The sequence below is a fragment of the Phytophthora sojae genome (genome assembly GCF_000149755.1).
Source record: "Phytophthora sojae unplaced genomic scaffold PHYSOscaffold_12, whole genome shotgun sequence".
In the NCBI taxonomy this organism is placed as follows: domain Eukaryota; phylum Oomycota; class Peronosporomycetes; order Peronosporales; family Peronosporaceae; genus Phytophthora; species Phytophthora sojae.
The window spans coordinates 407,252-425,928 of record NW_009258126.1 but is presented as its reverse complement, the minus strand read 5'-3'; the positions used below and the strand labels follow the sequence as shown (position 1 = coordinate 425,928).

At 50.9% G+C, this 18,677-nt stretch overlaps 3 protein-coding genes across 3 annotated transcripts; 1 reads left to right on the top strand and 2 right to left on the bottom strand.

Annotated features, from left to right (window-relative positions):
* Positions 1 to 801: 801 nt before the first annotated feature.
* On the bottom strand, positions 802 to 1,767 carry PHYSODRAFT_340430 (hypothetical protein; the record flags this gene model as incomplete). Its single annotated transcript, XM_009538597.1, has 1 exon — positions 802 to 1,767. The coding sequence occupies one exon, from the start codon at positions 1,765 to 1,767 to the stop codon at positions 802 to 804; it is 966 nt and encodes a 321-aa protein (XP_009536892.1).
* Positions 1,768 to 1,914: 147 nt separating this feature from the next.
* PHYSODRAFT_340429 (hypothetical protein) lies at positions 1,915 to 2,328 on the bottom strand (the record flags this gene model as incomplete). Its single annotated transcript, XM_009538596.1, has 1 exon — positions 1,915 to 2,328. The coding sequence occupies one exon, from the start codon at positions 2,326 to 2,328 to the stop codon at positions 1,915 to 1,917; it is 414 nt and encodes a 137-aa protein (XP_009536891.1).
* Positions 2,329 to 15,724: 13,396 nt separating this feature from the next.
* Positions 15,725 to 16,309, top strand: PHYSODRAFT_340427 (hypothetical protein; the record flags this gene model as incomplete). Its single annotated transcript, XM_009538595.1, has 1 exon — positions 15,725 to 16,309. The coding sequence occupies one exon, from the start codon at positions 15,725 to 15,727 to the stop codon at positions 16,307 to 16,309; it is 585 nt and encodes a 194-aa protein (XP_009536890.1).
* Between the last annotated feature and the right edge of the window lie 2,368 nt (positions 16,310 to 18,677).

Below are 18,677 nucleotides of genomic sequence, written 5' to 3'. Positions count from 1 at the left end.
GTTTTAGACAGTCGAAACGGTGCTCGGGTGCTAGAAGCGGCGTTAGGCTTCATCTCCATGTCGAACTCGACGATGCGCTCGGGAGGTAGGCCATCTGGCAACTTTCTGGGAAGACATCACCAAACTTGTCCAGCAAAGGTTTAATGTAGTCTGGTACATTGTCAGATTCCACTGCTACACAGACCTTGACGAAGAACAGCTCCGCAAACTCCCTGTCCTGCATACGACGACGAAACTTCTTCGTGGACCCAAAGACGCCATTACGCCATGCCCTCAGCCAAGGCGAGATGTGACCGATGACGTGCGCGAACTGCTTCCTTTTCCGCTTTCTTTCGTTGCTCTTCTGCCGACTCCGACTCTTCAATTTCGCTCGGGTCCATTGTGACGGCGCCTTTCTCACATTCTTTCTGGTCTTCCATCTTGTTTGCGTTCTTGTCCGTCTTGGGCCGTGGTCTCTCTTCCATGCTCGGAAATACTACTTCATGCGTTCGCCAGTTGATTGTTGGCTGATATGTGGTAAACCACGGCTTACCCAAGATAACGTCATGTTCAATCGCCAGTAGACTCTCTGCTAGACGCATCCTCTCGAACGTCTTGTCTTCCATGCTGATGTCCGCTTCCACTACCTTCACATCGTGATACTCCTTGATCTCTCCATCGAAGCCCTTCCCCTGTACATCCTTAGTTCCTGTCACCTTCGACACCATTCCTGGCCGTACCAGATTTAACACCACAGTCAAGCAGTATCGTTACTGGGCGCCTTTCGATTCTCCCGGGTTTGCGCATGAGCTCATTATCCGGTCAAGCAACCATGTCATGCATGCTGACTTCCTCAAACGCATCCACAGTGTACTGATCGTACGCGATTCTTTCTTCACCCTCGCTGACGTGTTGCTCCACAGCATTGACGTGCTGCGAGTCTCGTTGACGCTGATTCGGACCTCTGTAGGGGCGCTGGTTCCGACGAGGAGCCTTGTAGTGGGCTGCAATGTGACCACCACGGAAGCAGTTGTAACATTTTCTCTGCCGACGGCACTCTTCTGGACTGAGCTCTTGCGCATTGTCGATCTCCATTGGCTCAGGGCCATTTGATCTTGAAGTCGACTCGTTTCTGCGGAATCGTGGGTGATCACGGTCGCGACGTCCCGTGCGCGCCGGAGCACCGAAGTGCGAGCGCTCATAGTCCATCGCTACCGTAATGGCATCCGTAAGGGTTTCACAACGCTTGTACAGTACTTCTTGACGCGTATTTGGCATCAACACTTGCGAGAAGTACACCACTTTGTCGATCTCCGTCATGTGTTCCACTGGTAGTACAATGTTGCGAAACCGTGAAACGTAATCACCCAACGACTTGCAAGATTTCTGGCTCAGGTGTCGCAACTGCTCACGCAGCCGCAACTGAAGATCCGCCGGAACAAACGCGCGTACCAACTCTCGGAGTAACTGCTCCGCAGAGTAGATCTCATGCTTCCGCGCCAGATACCACTGACCAGCCTGCCCCTTCAACGTGCTCCCGATAATGGCCAGTACCCTCGTCGGCCAACGCTCGTTCTTCCAGTCAATGTTGCGGGCCTCAAAGTACTGCGACAGCTCTTCTTGATACAGGCAGAACGACTCAGACTCATGCCCCGTGTACTTGGGTAGTCTAATCCCATCCAACTTGAAGTCATTCATTCCTCGTTGCTCGTTCATTACTCTCATCATCTCTTGTTGCTGCTGCATCAGCTGCAGCACTCCTTGCATGAGCTCCGAGACGTCCGCCATCTTGTTCGCCCTCCTTTCACACGCGGAAGCCTTAACCCAAACGTCTAACTAGTAACAAAGCTGATTCCCTCTAAAACGTTATACCCGCGAAGGTATTCGTTTTCACACACTACGATAAATTGCCGTAAAAAAGCGACTAAAACGTCTTTACTGCTCGCTAGACGAGTTAATCAGCTCCCTTACAGTTGCTAGGTTACGCTGGCGGCGGGCTTCCTCGCGGTCACGGAGACGGTTGTCGTGCTCGAGTTGCTGACGGGTGGTACGAGGGTCCAAAATCCTGGCTACACCGAGGTTGATGAGGCCGGTCGCCTTGCCGAGTTTACGCTGGACGCGACAGAGCTGGTGGATGACCGCCTTTTTCTGGTCTCTTTCCTCCGAAGTCAGTGGCTTGACCTCAGCAAGATCTCTCAGCAGCCGTTCGGTCGTTCGCACCGCGTGCTGGATTTGACGGTAGCAATCGGTGCGCAACTTGTCGATGTCGGTGGCGTCGATTACACCCAGCCTCTCAAAAGACCCGTCGGGAACAGCGTTGTCAACGCGACGACCCCTACGTCCAGCCATCCAATCAAAGAAGCGGCCCGGGCAACTCAGAGCGGACTGCACTACCCCTAACCGCCGAACTCGAAAGCCGGACTGGATCGGGTGCGCCGCTACAACTGGTGCCTCGTACTTATGCCGACGTTCCCTTGACAGATGTCTGGTGGGTCCGAATTACAGCCAATCACCGGTGCCCGTAGCCCTCTCCGAGGTTGAGCGAAGCGCGGTCAAAAGCGAATACCCAGCCGGTGCCCGAAGACCTCCCTGAGGTTGAGCGAAGCGCGGTTGCGAGGAGATCAACAAGTGCTACCAAATGACAGGCTCCGATGCGGTGGGGCCTGCCGTAGCGAAAGTGCGTGGAGTTGTTGTGGTTGCTTGCTTGCTTTTGGGTAAAATGCAAAGTGAGACTGATGGCTTTAAGTCTTCGGGCTAGCTACGGGCTCTAGGTCTTCCTCTTGCTTTCTCCTTAGTGTCGTTCTAGAAGCTGAGCTAATCTATACTAAATGCAAGTGTTTTCTGTTTTCGTAATCCTATATATGCATGTTTGTATACTTGTGCAGGTAGAGTTCTGGATTCCGGGCGCCAGGCAGTCTTGCGCAAGCCTGGCGCCAGCCTTCAAGCGACGCTGCGCGCAAGCTACTTGTGGCGGAGGAGGAGGCGGTGCTGCGACGCCTGCCTTCCTAGCCACCAGGTACGTCTTCCTTGAGCATGTCTGTTGCTGGCGTACCCGCTTGCGTGGGTGCCAGCAGCAGACATGCTGCATCATGACAGCCTGGGTGGCCAACTCGGTCGGCGCTACCACCTTCATGACCTGATCCGCGATCGTCAAGAACTCGCGCAGGTGTCCGTCACTCTACGGACCAATGGTGATGCGACGCTCACCGTGCGGCGACCCATACCTAGAGTCGGGCAACCACACTACTTCATCGATGAAGCGCCGACAACCCGAATGGCCCTGAATGAAACTCTACTTGGCATGAACATCCAGCCGAGGGAGAACTGGGCTATCCTGACTGAAGGCCAGCTAGAAGCAGAAGTACGAGCCCAAGGTATACGAAAACGAATGAAAATAGCTTAACCTGGGTGTGTTCTTGGTAGAGGCCTGTCCTTCATTATCAAGTCGCACGACGGTCGTCAGGACGCGCTTCCTGATTGAGATCAATAGGTACCTGTGCACCGTTGCAATCACTCGGATTCAAAGCTCAGTCACAAACGACACCGCCCAGCGTTTCTTGCGCAAGCTACGGACCGACTCACGCATAAGCGAACGTGTCCGTCTGAAAAATACAAATCCCAACTCAAATCTCTTGGACGGGTATGCGTTTAGTATAGGATTTTGTATGTTCCTATTTTTGGTCACTTGGCAAAATTGTGTTATGTATGCAAGCTGCCATTTAGAGTGTAAAAACGCGAGTGCATGTTATGTCTTTCCCAACATGTGTTCTAGCCTCTGTCCAAATCGCACATTAAAATGATAAGAATTGACTTAGTTATGAGGGCTTGGAGCAGCCGCGTTCGTATAATTTTGACCGGGCGTGTATATAGGAAAAGGAAAGCATGAAAATAATAGAAAGAGGTGAGGGTAGGCACATAGCTCATAAAAAACAAGCAGAATTACGCAAATGTCTCCCATGGTTCGTGTAGGTGCACAGCAAGGCATATGCCAACTGCCCAGACACTAGAGGGTATGTTAAAGGCTGTTGCGGGGTGGATCTTGAGTGGTTGCAAGTTATACCGCTGCCCAGCTTGTTAACCCCTTGGGTCCCGGGATTTAGGCACCGAAACACGTAATCTACGGTACTGTACGTCGTAACTTACGACGAAAAAAGTAACTACGAGTTTGTATTGGCGCGCCCTGTCCGCAACAAGAGAAGCCCCATCAGACATATTAGATTGTAGAGATCTATGGGGGGAACGTACGACATAAGAGTCGAAAACGACGCGAAGCACGCCGGAACTTACGACATTGAACGTAGATCGAGTGCATACTAATCCCAGATGGTGGATCAATAGGATTGGTGAACTGCACAAAACATCCATCTTTCGCGGTGTTGATAGATGACTGCGAGGTTGTAATCACCAAATCATCTATATATAGCCAATCAAAACATTTTCCCTCTCACTTATGCACAGGTCAGGTAATGGGGAACCGTATCCCATTCAAGAAAAATGGGTAATCACTAGGGGTACTTGGAGTGCTGACTTACTTTGTATGTCAGTGCTAAAGCGGTTCTATAACCGTAGAACCAGCTTCACTTCTTCGCTTTGTTTGTCAGCTTTACGATATATGCCCACAGCTCGCCCATTTCTATAGAGTGTTGTTGCCGAGGCAACGGCCTACACCGACGGCTTTTCTCAATCCGGAACACTGAAGCAATGCCGAAATTGCTTCGTTTTACCGTTCCTAGAAAAACTTGAAGCCTACCACGGTTATTCTAATTCGAAGCAGGTATATTGATGCTGCTCTCGAGGGTGGCCGCACCGGTAGCGGCACTCGGGCTTAGCGTACTATAGAAATCGCCTCGTACACGGAGACTGTCAAAACAGCCGAAGAGGATCTCTATACGCACAAATAAGGCGTTATGGTCAGATTGACGCGCGTACGAGCCAGACCTCCGTCGTTCCCGGCGATACCGAAGTATACGTCGTGCTTAAGTTGGTTAGTAGTAGGATACTCTCGTCATCTTAGTTTAGTTATTGGGAGAGGTCATTGTCGAATATACGCACGATCAAGGTTATTTACTCACTACTCCATGCCCTTGCTTCCAATCCGGCATTTACGTGGCGCGAAATACCCTGCAACACTGTCGCTGCCAAAACCAGCTACACCGTACAGTTGTTATAAGGCTGCAAATAAATATTTCTTCGTGTTAGAAGTCTCGGCAGACATAGTCTACTTCCGGTTATACTTACTTTGTATATTCGGCACCTAAACTCGAGGAAATAGCAGCAACAGCCCTTGGAGAGTTATTTAGGCGCCATTCCATTCATGGTTTTTATCGTTTACTTGTTTATTGTGTGTTCGGGCGTTTAGAAGCTATTCTACGAGCTCGTGGGAGCTCTTGACAGCCGCATACGCCGTACTCTCCCCTTCAAGGTCGCTGTTGTGTTTGTTTGAAGGTGGGCACTCGCGCAAACCTTAAAAGGGGATGTTCGTCTGTCTCTATACAAAATGCCCCATTAGCCGCCCCCGGCTTATGCACAACCCATCTCTGATGACAGCTCTATATCCGTGTTTTTGTGCAATTCTGATTTTTACCTCTCTTGCTTATACTTTCGCCGACGAAAATAAACTTGATTAAAGTATAGCAATCTCGTTTCGAGCCAAATGCTATTGTTAATCGAGCTATGTCGTATTGTACGACATTGAGATTCGGCAAAGTCGTAACTTACGACGTTGGGAACCAAGGGGTTAAGTGGGCCGTTTATCAGGCGTAAGAGTAGATATATTATATCCAATATTGTAACGGCGCACCAGCGTCACGGCCCTCGGCTAGGATGCGTCTAGTGCAACTCGTTGCATTATCTACCACTATGCTACCCGACAGGCACATGCGTAGTCGAAGATAATCGCTATGTTTGGAAGAGCAAATTAAAGAGTGCGCGGCCATGGCCTTCATTCTTTTCATTTGAAATTACCATAGAAGGTCGACGCTAGACCGGTTCAGGTGAACCGCGTCCTCGACTACCTTCAAGATTCAGTATCAAGAACTACGGAGAATCTAGTATAGTGAAATGCATATAACTACGTAGGGTAACTAGGGACTACCTCCATGAGGTATCTCGTAGCCGACAAACAACTAACTATTTCAATCTCACTTTCCAATTTACCAACTTCGGCTCGAGTCTTCCACAAGACTCGTAGCCGCCCCCGCCCAATACCGCGCCACACGACTCCTCGACCCATCTTCCGTGGATCTTCGCTCGAGTCATTTCTTCCTCTGCTTCCACCAGCCGTCGCAAATATAAACATTATAAAAGATCATACAGCAGAAGTTCATTTATAATCTTTCTAAACGTCCTACAAGGTACAAGTTGTGTGGTTAGTTTGTCCTTACAGTTTATTGAGTCTTAGAAAAGCAAAACCACGTTCCCGGTCAGAGATTCTGTAGATGCGTGTCTGACACCGTAGTCGGGCTAGTCATTCAGCGAATCGTCTTCACAGATCTCAAGGATCTGCAATTTAAATGATCCCAATTTCATGCTATGTTTACTGTTGCGCTCACGCGCTTGCCAGCGCGTCTGCGTGGCATCTTCTCCCCGCTGGGAGGAAGAGGGAGGGGTGGGGGGTGGCATGCCCAGCGCCACAGCTACCACGACCATGCGCTCATGATGCGGTTTGGTCCGCGTCTCCGGCGGTATGGTATCTGCGGGCGCGCTCATGACCGGGCTATGCTGCTGCGACACCAGTCTGCAGGCGGCGCCTGTCAGGCGCATCTTTTGCAACTGCGTGCACCGGCCCTGGTGTCGGGCGTTGCAAAGACCCTGCTGGACGGCAGGGGCTTGCAGCACCCATATGGTTCAGCTCGAGGCGCCTTGGAGGTCAGGCAGTCGAAAAGATCCATTGAAGAAGTGAAAAAGTGGTAATAATAGACGCAAAATATAGGCCAATCTTTTTAACTCCGGTTGTTGGTTAATAGTCGCCTTCTCTGCGCTTGCCGGCAAAAGTTGATTACCATTTCTGGGGGCGTCTTTTCTGCGCTCGGCAGCAAATTTGAAATTCGTGGAATAATTGTGAGAATTTTTAGATGCTGACAGATACACTCTGATTAATGGTTTGGATACAATTCATGCCAATGGCAATTATTTGTGATTGGTTTTGCTACAGATGCCTGCCCAGCCTAAATTAGTACGGGGTAACTTATTCAGCATCTATCGAAGCAGTAGTTACCTGTTTAATTATGTACAGTTTGTTGCACAGCTACCTGCTTATAAGCGAGGACCCGAACGACGATCCCAAGTGGCGCTACATCAACGTCACGCTCACATGCCTGATCTACGCTTTAACACTAGCAACGGTCCCGACGATGAACCGACCAAGCTTTTGCTATACGTCGAGTTCCCGGTTATGCCCCCGATGCTGAATCCGGTCGGCCTTGCAGTCTGGCTAGTCCATCGTGGCGACAGGATGCTGGCCGTGATCGAGGCCAAGCCATGCGGCATTAGGAGGGTTCCGCTACTCGCGATGATGGAAGCACTATTGGAATCTCATTATTCCGTAGTACAAGATGCAGGCCATTTGCACCGACTTCCAGAACTGGTTGTTTGTGGAGCTATCTAGCAGAAGAAATTAAAATTTGCGGTGCTAAAACCATGTTTGATATCTTGGAGCGCGTGTACACCACGTTTTTACATCTATACACACAACGGCATATACAGGCGAAAGATAAAAATCTGAAACCTCGAATTCGACATCGACTTCGACGAGCTACCGCATCACCCTCCTGATCACTACTACATCGTCCTAGATAAAGCGTGGATGGACGCTGTAGGGTGGAAATTATACGCAAGTAACTTCCTAAAAAAATCGTAGGCCCCTGTTCTCCTCCTCGATATTTTTGACCCTCGTCTTTCAGGGGGAGCGTCAGTGGATCGTTAGTTACCAAACCGATGCTAGGTTCCTATTTCGCCTAATGCGGCTGCGTTTTATCAACCGCTCGATGGTGGTGTGATATGATCCCTTAAGGCCGCAGAGCCAGGCTCTGCGCTCTCCCGCTGAGCTGCGTCGTCAGGAGAGGGGGGTAGAAGCTTGTGTGGCCGATCGCGCAGGCTGGACAGCCTCAAGGTGTTGGAGATCCGCGCAGTAGGGCTTAAAAAATGGCGAGGGTGGTCAAGGCGGTCGCTGTCGGCGAGCTGTGCTAGTCCTGATTTGTTTCGTGAGGCTCACAGCCACTTGTTGGCCGCGCGGTCTTGTGCTTATAGCTGGCACAAGTTCATTGGCTGATCATCTACCAATAGATGGTGCAGTTGGTGTGTGGCTGTCGTTGCAGCCCAAATATAGGACGGCCGCCATAATAGTCGACCCTGCCACGAAAACCAGGGGCTCATTGTTCAATTTACTCGCCCGAGAGCACATGGTTCTCGAGCCTAATTTGCATGTTTTTAGTTTTTTTGCGTTTTTCTCAACCCACAGGCCATTTCCTTACGCCTAGCAACAAGTCAAAACAGGCTCTCTACCGACCTTCCGCATCTTAGCCGATCTCTCCTAATCACTAGTAAACTACTGTGTTGTCACAGTCAAATCATATTGTACAGTCGTGTTTTATGTAATTGGTACCATTGATGTGGTACAGGCCCGGTAGGTCCTCTGGTCGGATATTTTATCGTATGGGAGGTACCTCAAAACAGAAGCGCCTCCGTGCAAATAGTAGATATGATAGAATAACAACTGCACCTTTTCACAAAACAGATGGATATTTTTGGTGTTATCTACAAACATTAACATTATCGTCCAATCAGAGCTCTGCTGGGTTGTCAATGTTCACATTGATTTATTACAGAGGATATAATTCAGTCCGCCTGCTTTGTATAGCGTTGTCTGTGCTTACACTTGCTTCAGGGACATATTGAGGCGACGTGAGGGGTTGACACAATATTATAAAATGACACCAAGCGAGGACATTGTCGCTACTATGATACAATGGTGTCTACCCAGTCAACACGAACCCTAAGTGTACGATAGCGATAGGACGCGGCTATGGCAGCACCAGAAGGCATAGTACACTAGACACGCAGCGGAGAGACGAACTTATCTGCTGGCCAATAGCGCAGCAACGCGAGCTCAACTGTCTTCTATAACCGTTGGCTGACCTTTTCTCAGTATGAGCATCCCATAAGTCTTGCAGATTCTGCCCATGTTGGTTTCATATAGCTTTACCTGGTACGCATATGAGACATCCGTAAAGACCCTGAAAAGTACATATACGCAAAGTCAATCCGTAACGTTATAAATTCCCAGTAACCACATTAGGTGAGATCATCTGTGGCATGAACTATGTCGACCCCGGGAGCAATTGGAGATAGCTCCTAAAGCTTCATGACGGGCGAAACTGCAGTTCGCCGTTTTGATGAAGTTCATCGTCACCCCTACTGAGTACGCAAACCTGTAACACTCGATCTGCTCCCACTTGTAACGACTTCAGTAAAGTCCTTCTTGCACGCTTGAACGTACGCATCCCAACTATCTGCGGTCTCTTTGTCACCAAGCCCCAACAGATACAAACACGACTGGAATACAGACTTGGCCAACAGGTTGCCCCCCCCCCTGTTCCCCCCCGTAACTTCGTCAAAAATTTGAGTTCGACGCTCAAACTTGGACCAATTAGCGTGCTCAGCGCGCTCGTTCTGCCAATCAAAATAGAGCCTAATTAGCCCAATATTGAGGAACTTTTAATACAAACACTCGAAAACGAGGCTAGCCAAAAGGTTGGCCCACTTTTTTAACTTGACTTTTGAATTGAAAAGTTATGTGCACCACATCACATAGACATAATCAATACTTGATTGTCTTGCCGTCCGCCTTGAGCACCTCAATGTACCGCTTCTTCATGAACAGCACGAGCTTCTCGAGGTAGCTAACTGGCATGTTCTCCCACCGGAGCTTAATTTCGCGAATGAGGTCTGCCTTGTTAAGGTACTGACGCCCTCCTTCGTGCACTTTCCTCGCCAGGTAACCCCATATATTCTCGATGGGGTTGAGATCGGGGGAAAGTGTCGACCATGACATCGCGTTCCTTAAGTGTTCGTCCAAAAACGCCTTGGTCGCCTTCGACGAGTGAATGCTGGCAGTGTCGTGTTGAAAGGTGAACTCCGTCCCGAAGCGTCGTTGAGCTGCAGGTAGTAAGAACTCAGACAGCGTGGAGATGTAAGCATGCGAGTCCTGCCTCCCATCCAAAAAGGCAAGTATGGTGATGCCATCCGCCCAGAAGCCACCCCAAACCATCACCAACCCTCCGCCGTTCTGGCGGCTAAAGCGAACCTTGGGTTCGTCCTCCAGGCACCGCCAGTAGCACTCAAGCCCATCAGGGCCATCTAAATTCCACTTTTTCTCGTCTGAAAAGACGGTAGAGCGCCAATTTGCCTCTCCCCAATCGTGGTGTTCCTCCGCCCACTTGACACGGGCCTCTCGGTGCGCCGCCGTCAACTTAGGCACCTTGTTCATCTTGACGAACTTGAAGATCCGGGTGGAGCTCAAGAAGCGGCGCACCGTTCGGCTGGAAACGGTCAGCTCGAGCTTCTCCTTGAGCTTCGAGCTCAACGTCCCCTTGCGCGGAGTACGAGCTACGCGTCGGCAATCACGGGGCTTCAGCTCTTTGGGCGTCCGTTGGCGAAGCGCGCCCCATACGCCTTCGGGCCGCTCAGGTAGTAGCTCACAGCCTTTCTAGAACGACCGACGGACTCTGCAATCCAACTAACGGTCATCCCTTGGACAGCATACGCGTCAATCTGCCCCCGTTCGTACGGCGTGAGCTGGCATTTCGTACTCGCAAAGTGATGGATTATGTCTGTGTGATGTGGTGCCCATAAATTGTCAATACAAAAGTCAAGTTAAAAATGTGGGCCAACCTTTTGGCTAGCCTCGTTTTCGAGTGTTTGTATTAAAAGTTCCTCAATATTGGGCTAATTAGGCTCTATTTTGATTGGCAGAACGAGCGCGCTGAGCACGCTAATTGGTCCAAGTTTGAGCGCCGAACTCGAAATTTTGGCACGGGGGGAACAGGGTGTGTGCCAACCTTTGGCCAGGTCTGTACTTCCAAAAATCAACGACCTGCAGCCGCAGATGTGGCTTCTGACTTTAAAGTCTTGTTCTATTCACGTAAAAGAATCAGTCCATTTGTTGAGCGTGCTCCCTTGGCTTCAGTGCGTTTCCATGCATCGACATCACTCATGAATCAATTGCAGTTCTTTTCAATGTCCTTTTCTCATACCCACGTTCATTGCGGATTATCAGTTTTCCACTTAACCAACTAGACAAGCTTTAATGACTTACCCAAACGATCGAGAAGTATTGCCACTGAAAACACCTTTTTTGAAATCGGTCGGCCCATTAGGATCATAGCGAATAATCCCGTTGATTGGATAATTTCTTTTTCGAGAGGGTGGTTGCTCATTTAATGTTCTCAAACGGTATCTCTCCAGCTAGCAGCTCCTTCCTGCTCAGTGTTTCAGATCGTATCCCCAGAAGTACCGCCAGTCAGCGCGCTCGACTCCTCCATACCAGTGATTCCTAATAATATATGGTGGTTTCAATAATTGCCATAATTCCCCTCATAATAATGTATTTTGGAATCTGGTAATCTCCATGCCATAATTGAGGAAAGACCGTTGGTAGAATAATTTTGTAGCCAATGCGTTTGTGCATTTTTGACCAATCAGATCTTTTATTTCACTTCTGCATAGTGTATGTTGGTAATTACGAATATGCCATTATGTATTTCTGCGTTTGACCGATTATACGCCATACTTTATTTGTCTTATTGCCCCCCATCCCTATCCATACTATTCTAGGAATCACTGCTCCATACTGACCACACGGACGGTGCACCTGACTCATCACCATCATTCGCATGATCGTCGGCCCCCATTGCTCTGTGCGTGGATCTTCTACATGGATGCTATGTTGGTTACCGTTATGAAGGTGAGGACGAGCGCGGCGACGACGAAGTGTGGTGTTGGTAAAATGCAGTTTCCAAGGTGGTTGTCCCGCCAGCCCAGATTCAAGTTCAATCAAGGGCGATTAAGGAGCAGTCAAGCAAGAGGCGGCGATGGATGCTTTTGCTTGGATGACTACATTATCCTCGTTAGACTGACGGTTAGTGGCCGAAACCTCGTCGGGGCCTAATACAACCCCAAACAAAGCTTCACGGTATCCACTTTTTGGTACATACGCGTTTAGTTGCTTACGTCGACTGCACTTATTAAGGTGGCCGCATCGTTTGATGTGTCCAGGATTGCAGCATTGCGATAGTTCACACTTGATATTTGTATAGAGACATTCGACTAGCCAAGGGATGAGGCTCCCAGAGCCTCATAAACTCAATAACAAAAAGCCAGTCTTCTCGCAAAGCCAACAAGGGTCAAGTCCGACTTCGGTAAGTGTAACTAGCTTATTGTAGTCCCTGGGCATGCTTGGCCGCATGTAGATGGCTGTCGGGGCGCTTATCGTGCATTGACCGAGGGTTTTCTTGGCGGCGCCAAAAGTTGGCGTGGCCGGACAGGCATGAACGACATTGGAGTGTCGTTCATTTGTGGGACGAGAGTATCCCTGAGTGTATTAGTTTACCTACCGAGGTCCCCCTGTATAATGCCTATCACGCTAGTACCCTTCCTTTCTGAGGGACCGCAGTGGGTTTGCTCGAAAGCGCTACATAGTATCCTAGCCATAGCTCGTGACTAGTGGTACAGGTTTTTGGGTTGACCGAAGCCAACCTAATGTGCACAGAGGCGCTTGCAACCGACCCGGTGCATGGGAGTGTTCCTGGTCTTCAGGTTTTGATCAAATAAGCGCTTACCTTTGCGGGTTAGCGTGTTGTTGGAGTCTCGAATATACTTTAGTATAGGAGGATTCTAGTGTAATTACCACACCACAAAGCCTCAAGCGGCGATAACGAATTAGATCCCAAAGGACGAGCTTGACAAAGATGAGTACGATCGAAGTGACTAGGAACGCACCAGGGATCTTCCATAAGTAATTGAAAGTTAAATCACAGTGATTGCAGTTCTCACGTATATGATGTTTTTTACCATGATTATGTAAACAACAACAAAAAAGAAGGATATTGCTATTCGGATGACGACAGGCTCCCGATATTTTTCCAGACTGCGATGGCGACCCGTGCAAATCAACAGAAACGTCAGGGTTACCTCCGGATTGGATCATATATGGAACGAATCAGGTTCGTGAACACACATGTGTTTTGCTTGGATCAGTTTTGGGATCGGGCATTGTTAGGTTGACACAGCGCGACTGCCTTACGGCTACGCCTGCTGCTCACTCTGCAAGATGAACGGGCAAGCGCCAGTGGTGACACCGGCCTCACCCCAAGAGCCACAGTCGGAGGGTCGTGGCGCCGCTGGGGCCGCAAGCTCGCTGCTGGACGGCGTAGCCACCCATCCTGCCACACCACCCGAAGCTGCTACTACTTAAGCTGCTACTGCTCAAGCTGCATCGCTAGGACGGGCCGCCGCGCCACCGGCCGTACTACCCGAGGATGTCACCGTCGCTCGAGCCGTGCCAAGAGGTGGCACCGCTGTAGCACGAGGCGCGCTGATCAAAGCCGCCAGAGCCGCACAACTTGAAGGTGGTGCCACGAGGCGGTCCCCAGAAAATTGATGACGATGTGCCGTCACCTGATGACTTGGAGTTTGTATCGGATGCTGATTGGTGGATAACTTGGATACGGCGCGGCTGTACCCGTGTGACATGGATGGCGACTGTGGGAGAGAAGTGATTTCTCGGGATGAATCCAGCGCCTGACCGCAGATGGGCCCAACTGGCTGGAAGTGTGAATCCTGGGAGTGCACGCCCAGGATTTCAGAGAACACTCAGTCCAGCCGCGGACTTTCACTTACGATGAGTGCCTAAAGTCTGGCGAAAAGTGTCTATGGAGAATGTATCCCAGAGTACACCTCATCTTGCTGTGGCTCAGAGTGCCCCAGAGAATCAAATTACCCTGAGAATCAACCCACTACCACCATGATCATGGGCAGGAGGCCGCTAAACCCGCTAAAAGTGTGGCTTTGTGGAGATGCACGCGAGCCTGCAATGCAGCAGACTTGTTACCCAGAGTGCCACACGGAAACCCAGAGTGCCGCACGATGACCCAGAGTTCACCTCCCTGAGTGCAGGTGACCCAGAGTTCCAATGATGATTCTCTGGGTTTGGACCATAAATCCAGACTCTCTATACTGAACTTAAGTGTTCCCCAAGCCAACACTCAAGAATCCCCACAGCTCCCCAGGATTCCTCAGAATTCCCAGGATTTCAGAAGATGACCCTGAGTGCCACATGATTTTCAGGGACTCGAGTCAGTTCGAAGCCAGTCTGCAATCAAAGTGATGCGTAACCTTGAAGAACCGTTGTGGATGCGCAGACTGGATACTTTCGAGGAGTCGAGAGGGAGTCCTGCACCATACTAAACCAAGTCTAAGGACCCACAATTGGCACTTTCGACGCCGTGCGACAATGGATTCGCAAGCAGATCGCAAGTTTGGACCGCTGAACCCAAGGTATACTCAAGACAAGACATTTGACCCCAAGCATAGTGAACAGAAGATATTTTCCCGAAGAAGTAAGAGAGAGAGAGAAGTAGCTGATAAAAGACAAACAGAGTTCAATTTTCACTGTACTGCGCAAGTGACTTCGGCCAAGCCTGCCGACGGAAATCCGGAGGACCCCCGAGACTACGACCGCGGGACGCTAAGGGCACATCAACGGCGAAGGACAGCCGTCTGTGTGGACTCCATCAACTCAAGTCCAGTTAGGTGGGGGCCAGCGACGGCCTTGGGCTTCCTGGAGTGATCCATCTATTCCATATCCTCGTTGGGTCACTTGCTGTGCCGTGGTAGCCCATTTCATATTATTCCATAGGGTATTCTGGGGTGCTAGGTAGTCGCCTCCAGGATTTTGTATTGACTGCTTGTGTGAAGGGAAGTTAACTGATAGTGATTGTATTTTCCTCCTTTATTGGAGGTGGTGCGCGTTTGTGTGAGTCTCAGGGGAGCTAGGCCCCTGAATTTCAGACTCGAGTGAGCCTAGTGTGTGTGTGACCCACCGTCCAAGGGTCCAAAAGAATAAATGACGGCTAGTTGTAGTGTTTGTATACTCTGTATTTGTTGGTTTTATCGAGCTAGGAGGGCATTTGGGTAAGGTGTCTTATGAGTTCCAAGTCCCAGAGTTGACTGAAATCCTGGACACTGAATTCGTGATATTCTGGGTTTCAGGGGGTCTGATTCTCTGGGTTTGCCTTTTGGTGTGGAGGTGCGTTCTGAAGTAGACGTGCGCTTCCGCACTTCTTCGAGGCTACATTTTCAACCGGTGGAGTGCCGTTCCGTCGAAGACAAACGAGCCGACAGGGATTACACAAGGTACCCACGCCAACCAAGGAGTGTGCTTCTCAGGGTTTAAAGCTTTGCGGCTGCGAATCTCTGGGTCTATCTTCTTGCCGTTGACTTTCAAGTCGATTCTCTGGGTCTACCCCTGGGGAACAGTCTTGGGCTGCGCTATACGAACCCCCCTAGGCGATAAAGGTTTCATCGGTCTCGCCTCAGTGGCGCTGCCAGCAACCTCAGCGCCGGCGAGCGCGAAGAGCGTACGACGTGTTACTACCGCGGGTATAAGTACGTCCGCGCATGGGCGTCGTCACGCTAGATCTCCTACCGATGCAGCAAGTTCCGCCAAGGACAGGGGTGCGCCGGCACGATGGAGTTCACCATCGCCGCTATGGGGTTTGCTACAGGCCGTCCCCATACGTGCCGTGTGCCGTTGGAGGCTAGCAGTGTCGTCAACATCGCTGAGGCCATGAAGAGAGAGGCGGATACGCTGGCGATCCAGCAGGTTGCGATGCCGGCGCGCTACATCTGGGAGGTGCTCCGCGATCAATTATACGGCTCTGGCGATGCCAACGTCGTGCGTGGCCTGGCGGAGCAGCAAGTGCTTCGTCGAGTGTATCGAACGCGCAATCAACACTTCAGCGGTGACGTGCATGGGACCGTGGAAATCCCACCCCTTTCACTGGCATTGAATGAGACTGTGCCCTTTTTTCAGCTTCACTACGTTACTATCACTCGCAACAATTTGAACAAGCCGACACGGTTGTTGGGGTGGGCGCATCCGGCGCTAGTGAACCTACTTCGCTGCAATGGGGTCACACTGTTTGTTGACGGCACGTTTCCCAGCGTGCAGCGTGGCTACAAGCAGTGCGTAATATTCATGGTCCACGATCGCGCATCGGGTTTGTTCGTCCCGGTCTACTATGTACTGAGCACCTCGCACACGGGCGACTAGTACTGGAACATGATGCACTTTGTGCTGCAATCCACCGACCAACATCTCGAGCCAGCAGAGGTTATTTGCGACTTTGAGGGTGCTCTCATTATTGACGCCGTGCAAACGCAATTTCCGAATGCCATGGTACTGGGCTGTCTGTTCCACCTAAAACAAGCACTCTGCCGTGTCATGAAGCGATTCGCAATCCCAGATGAAGAGTGCAGCATCTGTAGTGGGCCTACCTTGGCTCACTACTATGGCGTACACGTATGCGCACGTGTATGAGAAAGCGTAGGTTTCTTTTACTTGAGTTAAGTATACTCGAGATCCACGAGTATACTTTAAACAAGATAAAGACTCCAAGTAGCGGGTTTTGGTAAAAGATGAGAACTGCTATTTGTGTTTTTGTTTCTGACTTCCTCTAAATGTAATATTTTAAACAAGGAATCTGCCAACGGCTGGAGGACAGAATTCCAATGCTATGCATGTCACTCATTGGCTAAAAGATGCTGCTTTCAGCCAATAGGAATCCTAAATGTGTATGGACCACCCGTCGTGGTGGTCGAAAATGTATGTAGCCATTGGTGTACCTTACACCAAGGTCGAGGAAGTGTTCAAACCTCTAACAGACATCGCATCTGTTAGAGTAACAAGTGACTGTAGCCACTTGTGCGTGTAACCCCGTTACACCATCCCCCCCGTCAAGGTTAGACGTGCCGGTCCGGGCACGTCAACCACCATTGACCGCTTGGTCAATGCGTGACGTTTGAAGAGAGCGTGCTCGTTCCGTAACGAGCACGTCGAAGTTGAAGACCCCTGGCGCAGCAGCAGAGAGGTTCTCTGCTGCTGAGTAGCATGCGCGGCAACGTGCGAAGCGCGTCGGTGCCGCGGGGGCAGGTACCTACGTCTGCCCTCGAAGTGTCTTCGGGCGCTGCTGTTAACAGCAGCGCTCGCATTACGTTCCAGTATGTAGCGCATGGTGGGCTTCGTATGCCCTCACCATGTCCGGGACGTCTTCGAGCAAGACGTTCCGCGGCTCCCATGTATCTTGGTTGGGAGGGAATCCTCTCCAACGGATACGAAAACGAACTGGTTGCCTGTTCGTTCTCGGGATACTGTGATCAACAATCCGCTCAACAATTCATCGAGTTGAGCCGTGTGCATCACGAATCGGCGGCGGTGGTGGTGGAAACATGCCCCGTGTGTGGTCAACTTGGTGTTGACCCTGATCTCGCGTCTCCCCACGACCGAGTTCCGGTCGTGGAGTAGTTCCAAAACGCTGGATTCGGCGCTCTGAAGTATCCTCAGGTTGCGGCGGCCTCCCAGACCGCCTCGATCGGTCCGGCCGAGCTGGGCCATTAGCTCGACCCGCTGCTCCAGCGCGACTTCGCGCTGGAGAGGATGATGGCTTCCGCCGAGTCTTCTGCTTCGGTTCAGCCGAGCTAGGTAGCTCGTGCTGCAGATATGGCTTCAGGCGTCTGACGTAGAACGTCGGATGGAGGCACATACTAGACGGTATGTCCAGTGTGTGGGCGTTGCCGTGCCGTGCCAGCACAGTGAACGGTCCGATGAAGCGCGGCGCGAGCTTGCTCGCCCCGAAGTCGGAAACTGCATGTTTAGGCAGGTTTTGAGTAGCTAACAAGACTAATGAACCCTTCTCGAATTCATTAGTGCTGTCCCTGCCAACATTGTCTGCGTTCAGCTTCTGTCGGTCGACAGAAGCTGCAATAGCGTCTTGGACAAACCGAATGACGGCTTGTCTGCGCTGCACGAAGTTGATTGCGTCCGAGCTGAACTCGTTCAGCTCGTTTCCAGCAGCAGGCCCGGCTGCGTTCGTCTTCGTGGTGTCTGTGCCCTGCACAGACACGTTCATCTTGTTCTTGTTCTTGTTGGTGTCTGTGCCCTGCACAGACACGTTCATCTTGTTCTTGTTCTTGTTGGTGTCTGTGCCCCGCACTGACACGTTCATCGTGCGCTTTTCGGCGTCTGTGCAAGGCACAGACGCGCGGTTCTTGGCTTTACTTCGTGTCGTTGCGGCTGACACTGTGCAAGTGTCAGAGGCATTCTGCCGCTGCTGCGTTGCAGTCGTAGATCCTCCCCCACTTAAGGAAGGAGCCACCATCCCGAGTAGACTCGGGAGGCGTGGGTGCCTGATGGCATTCACGTAGAACGGTGTATGCCCGGTCGAGGCATGCACCGAGTTGTTGATGGCGAACTCCGCCATCGGCAGGCAGTCGCTCCAGTGTTGGAACGAGTGAGCGTAGCTCTTAAGCACGTCTACGAGCACGCGGTTGACGCGCTCGGTCTGCCCGTCCGTCTGCGGATGGTCCGCAGTCGACATCGAAAGTTGACTCCCAAGAAGTGTAAACACTTCTTGCCAAAGGTG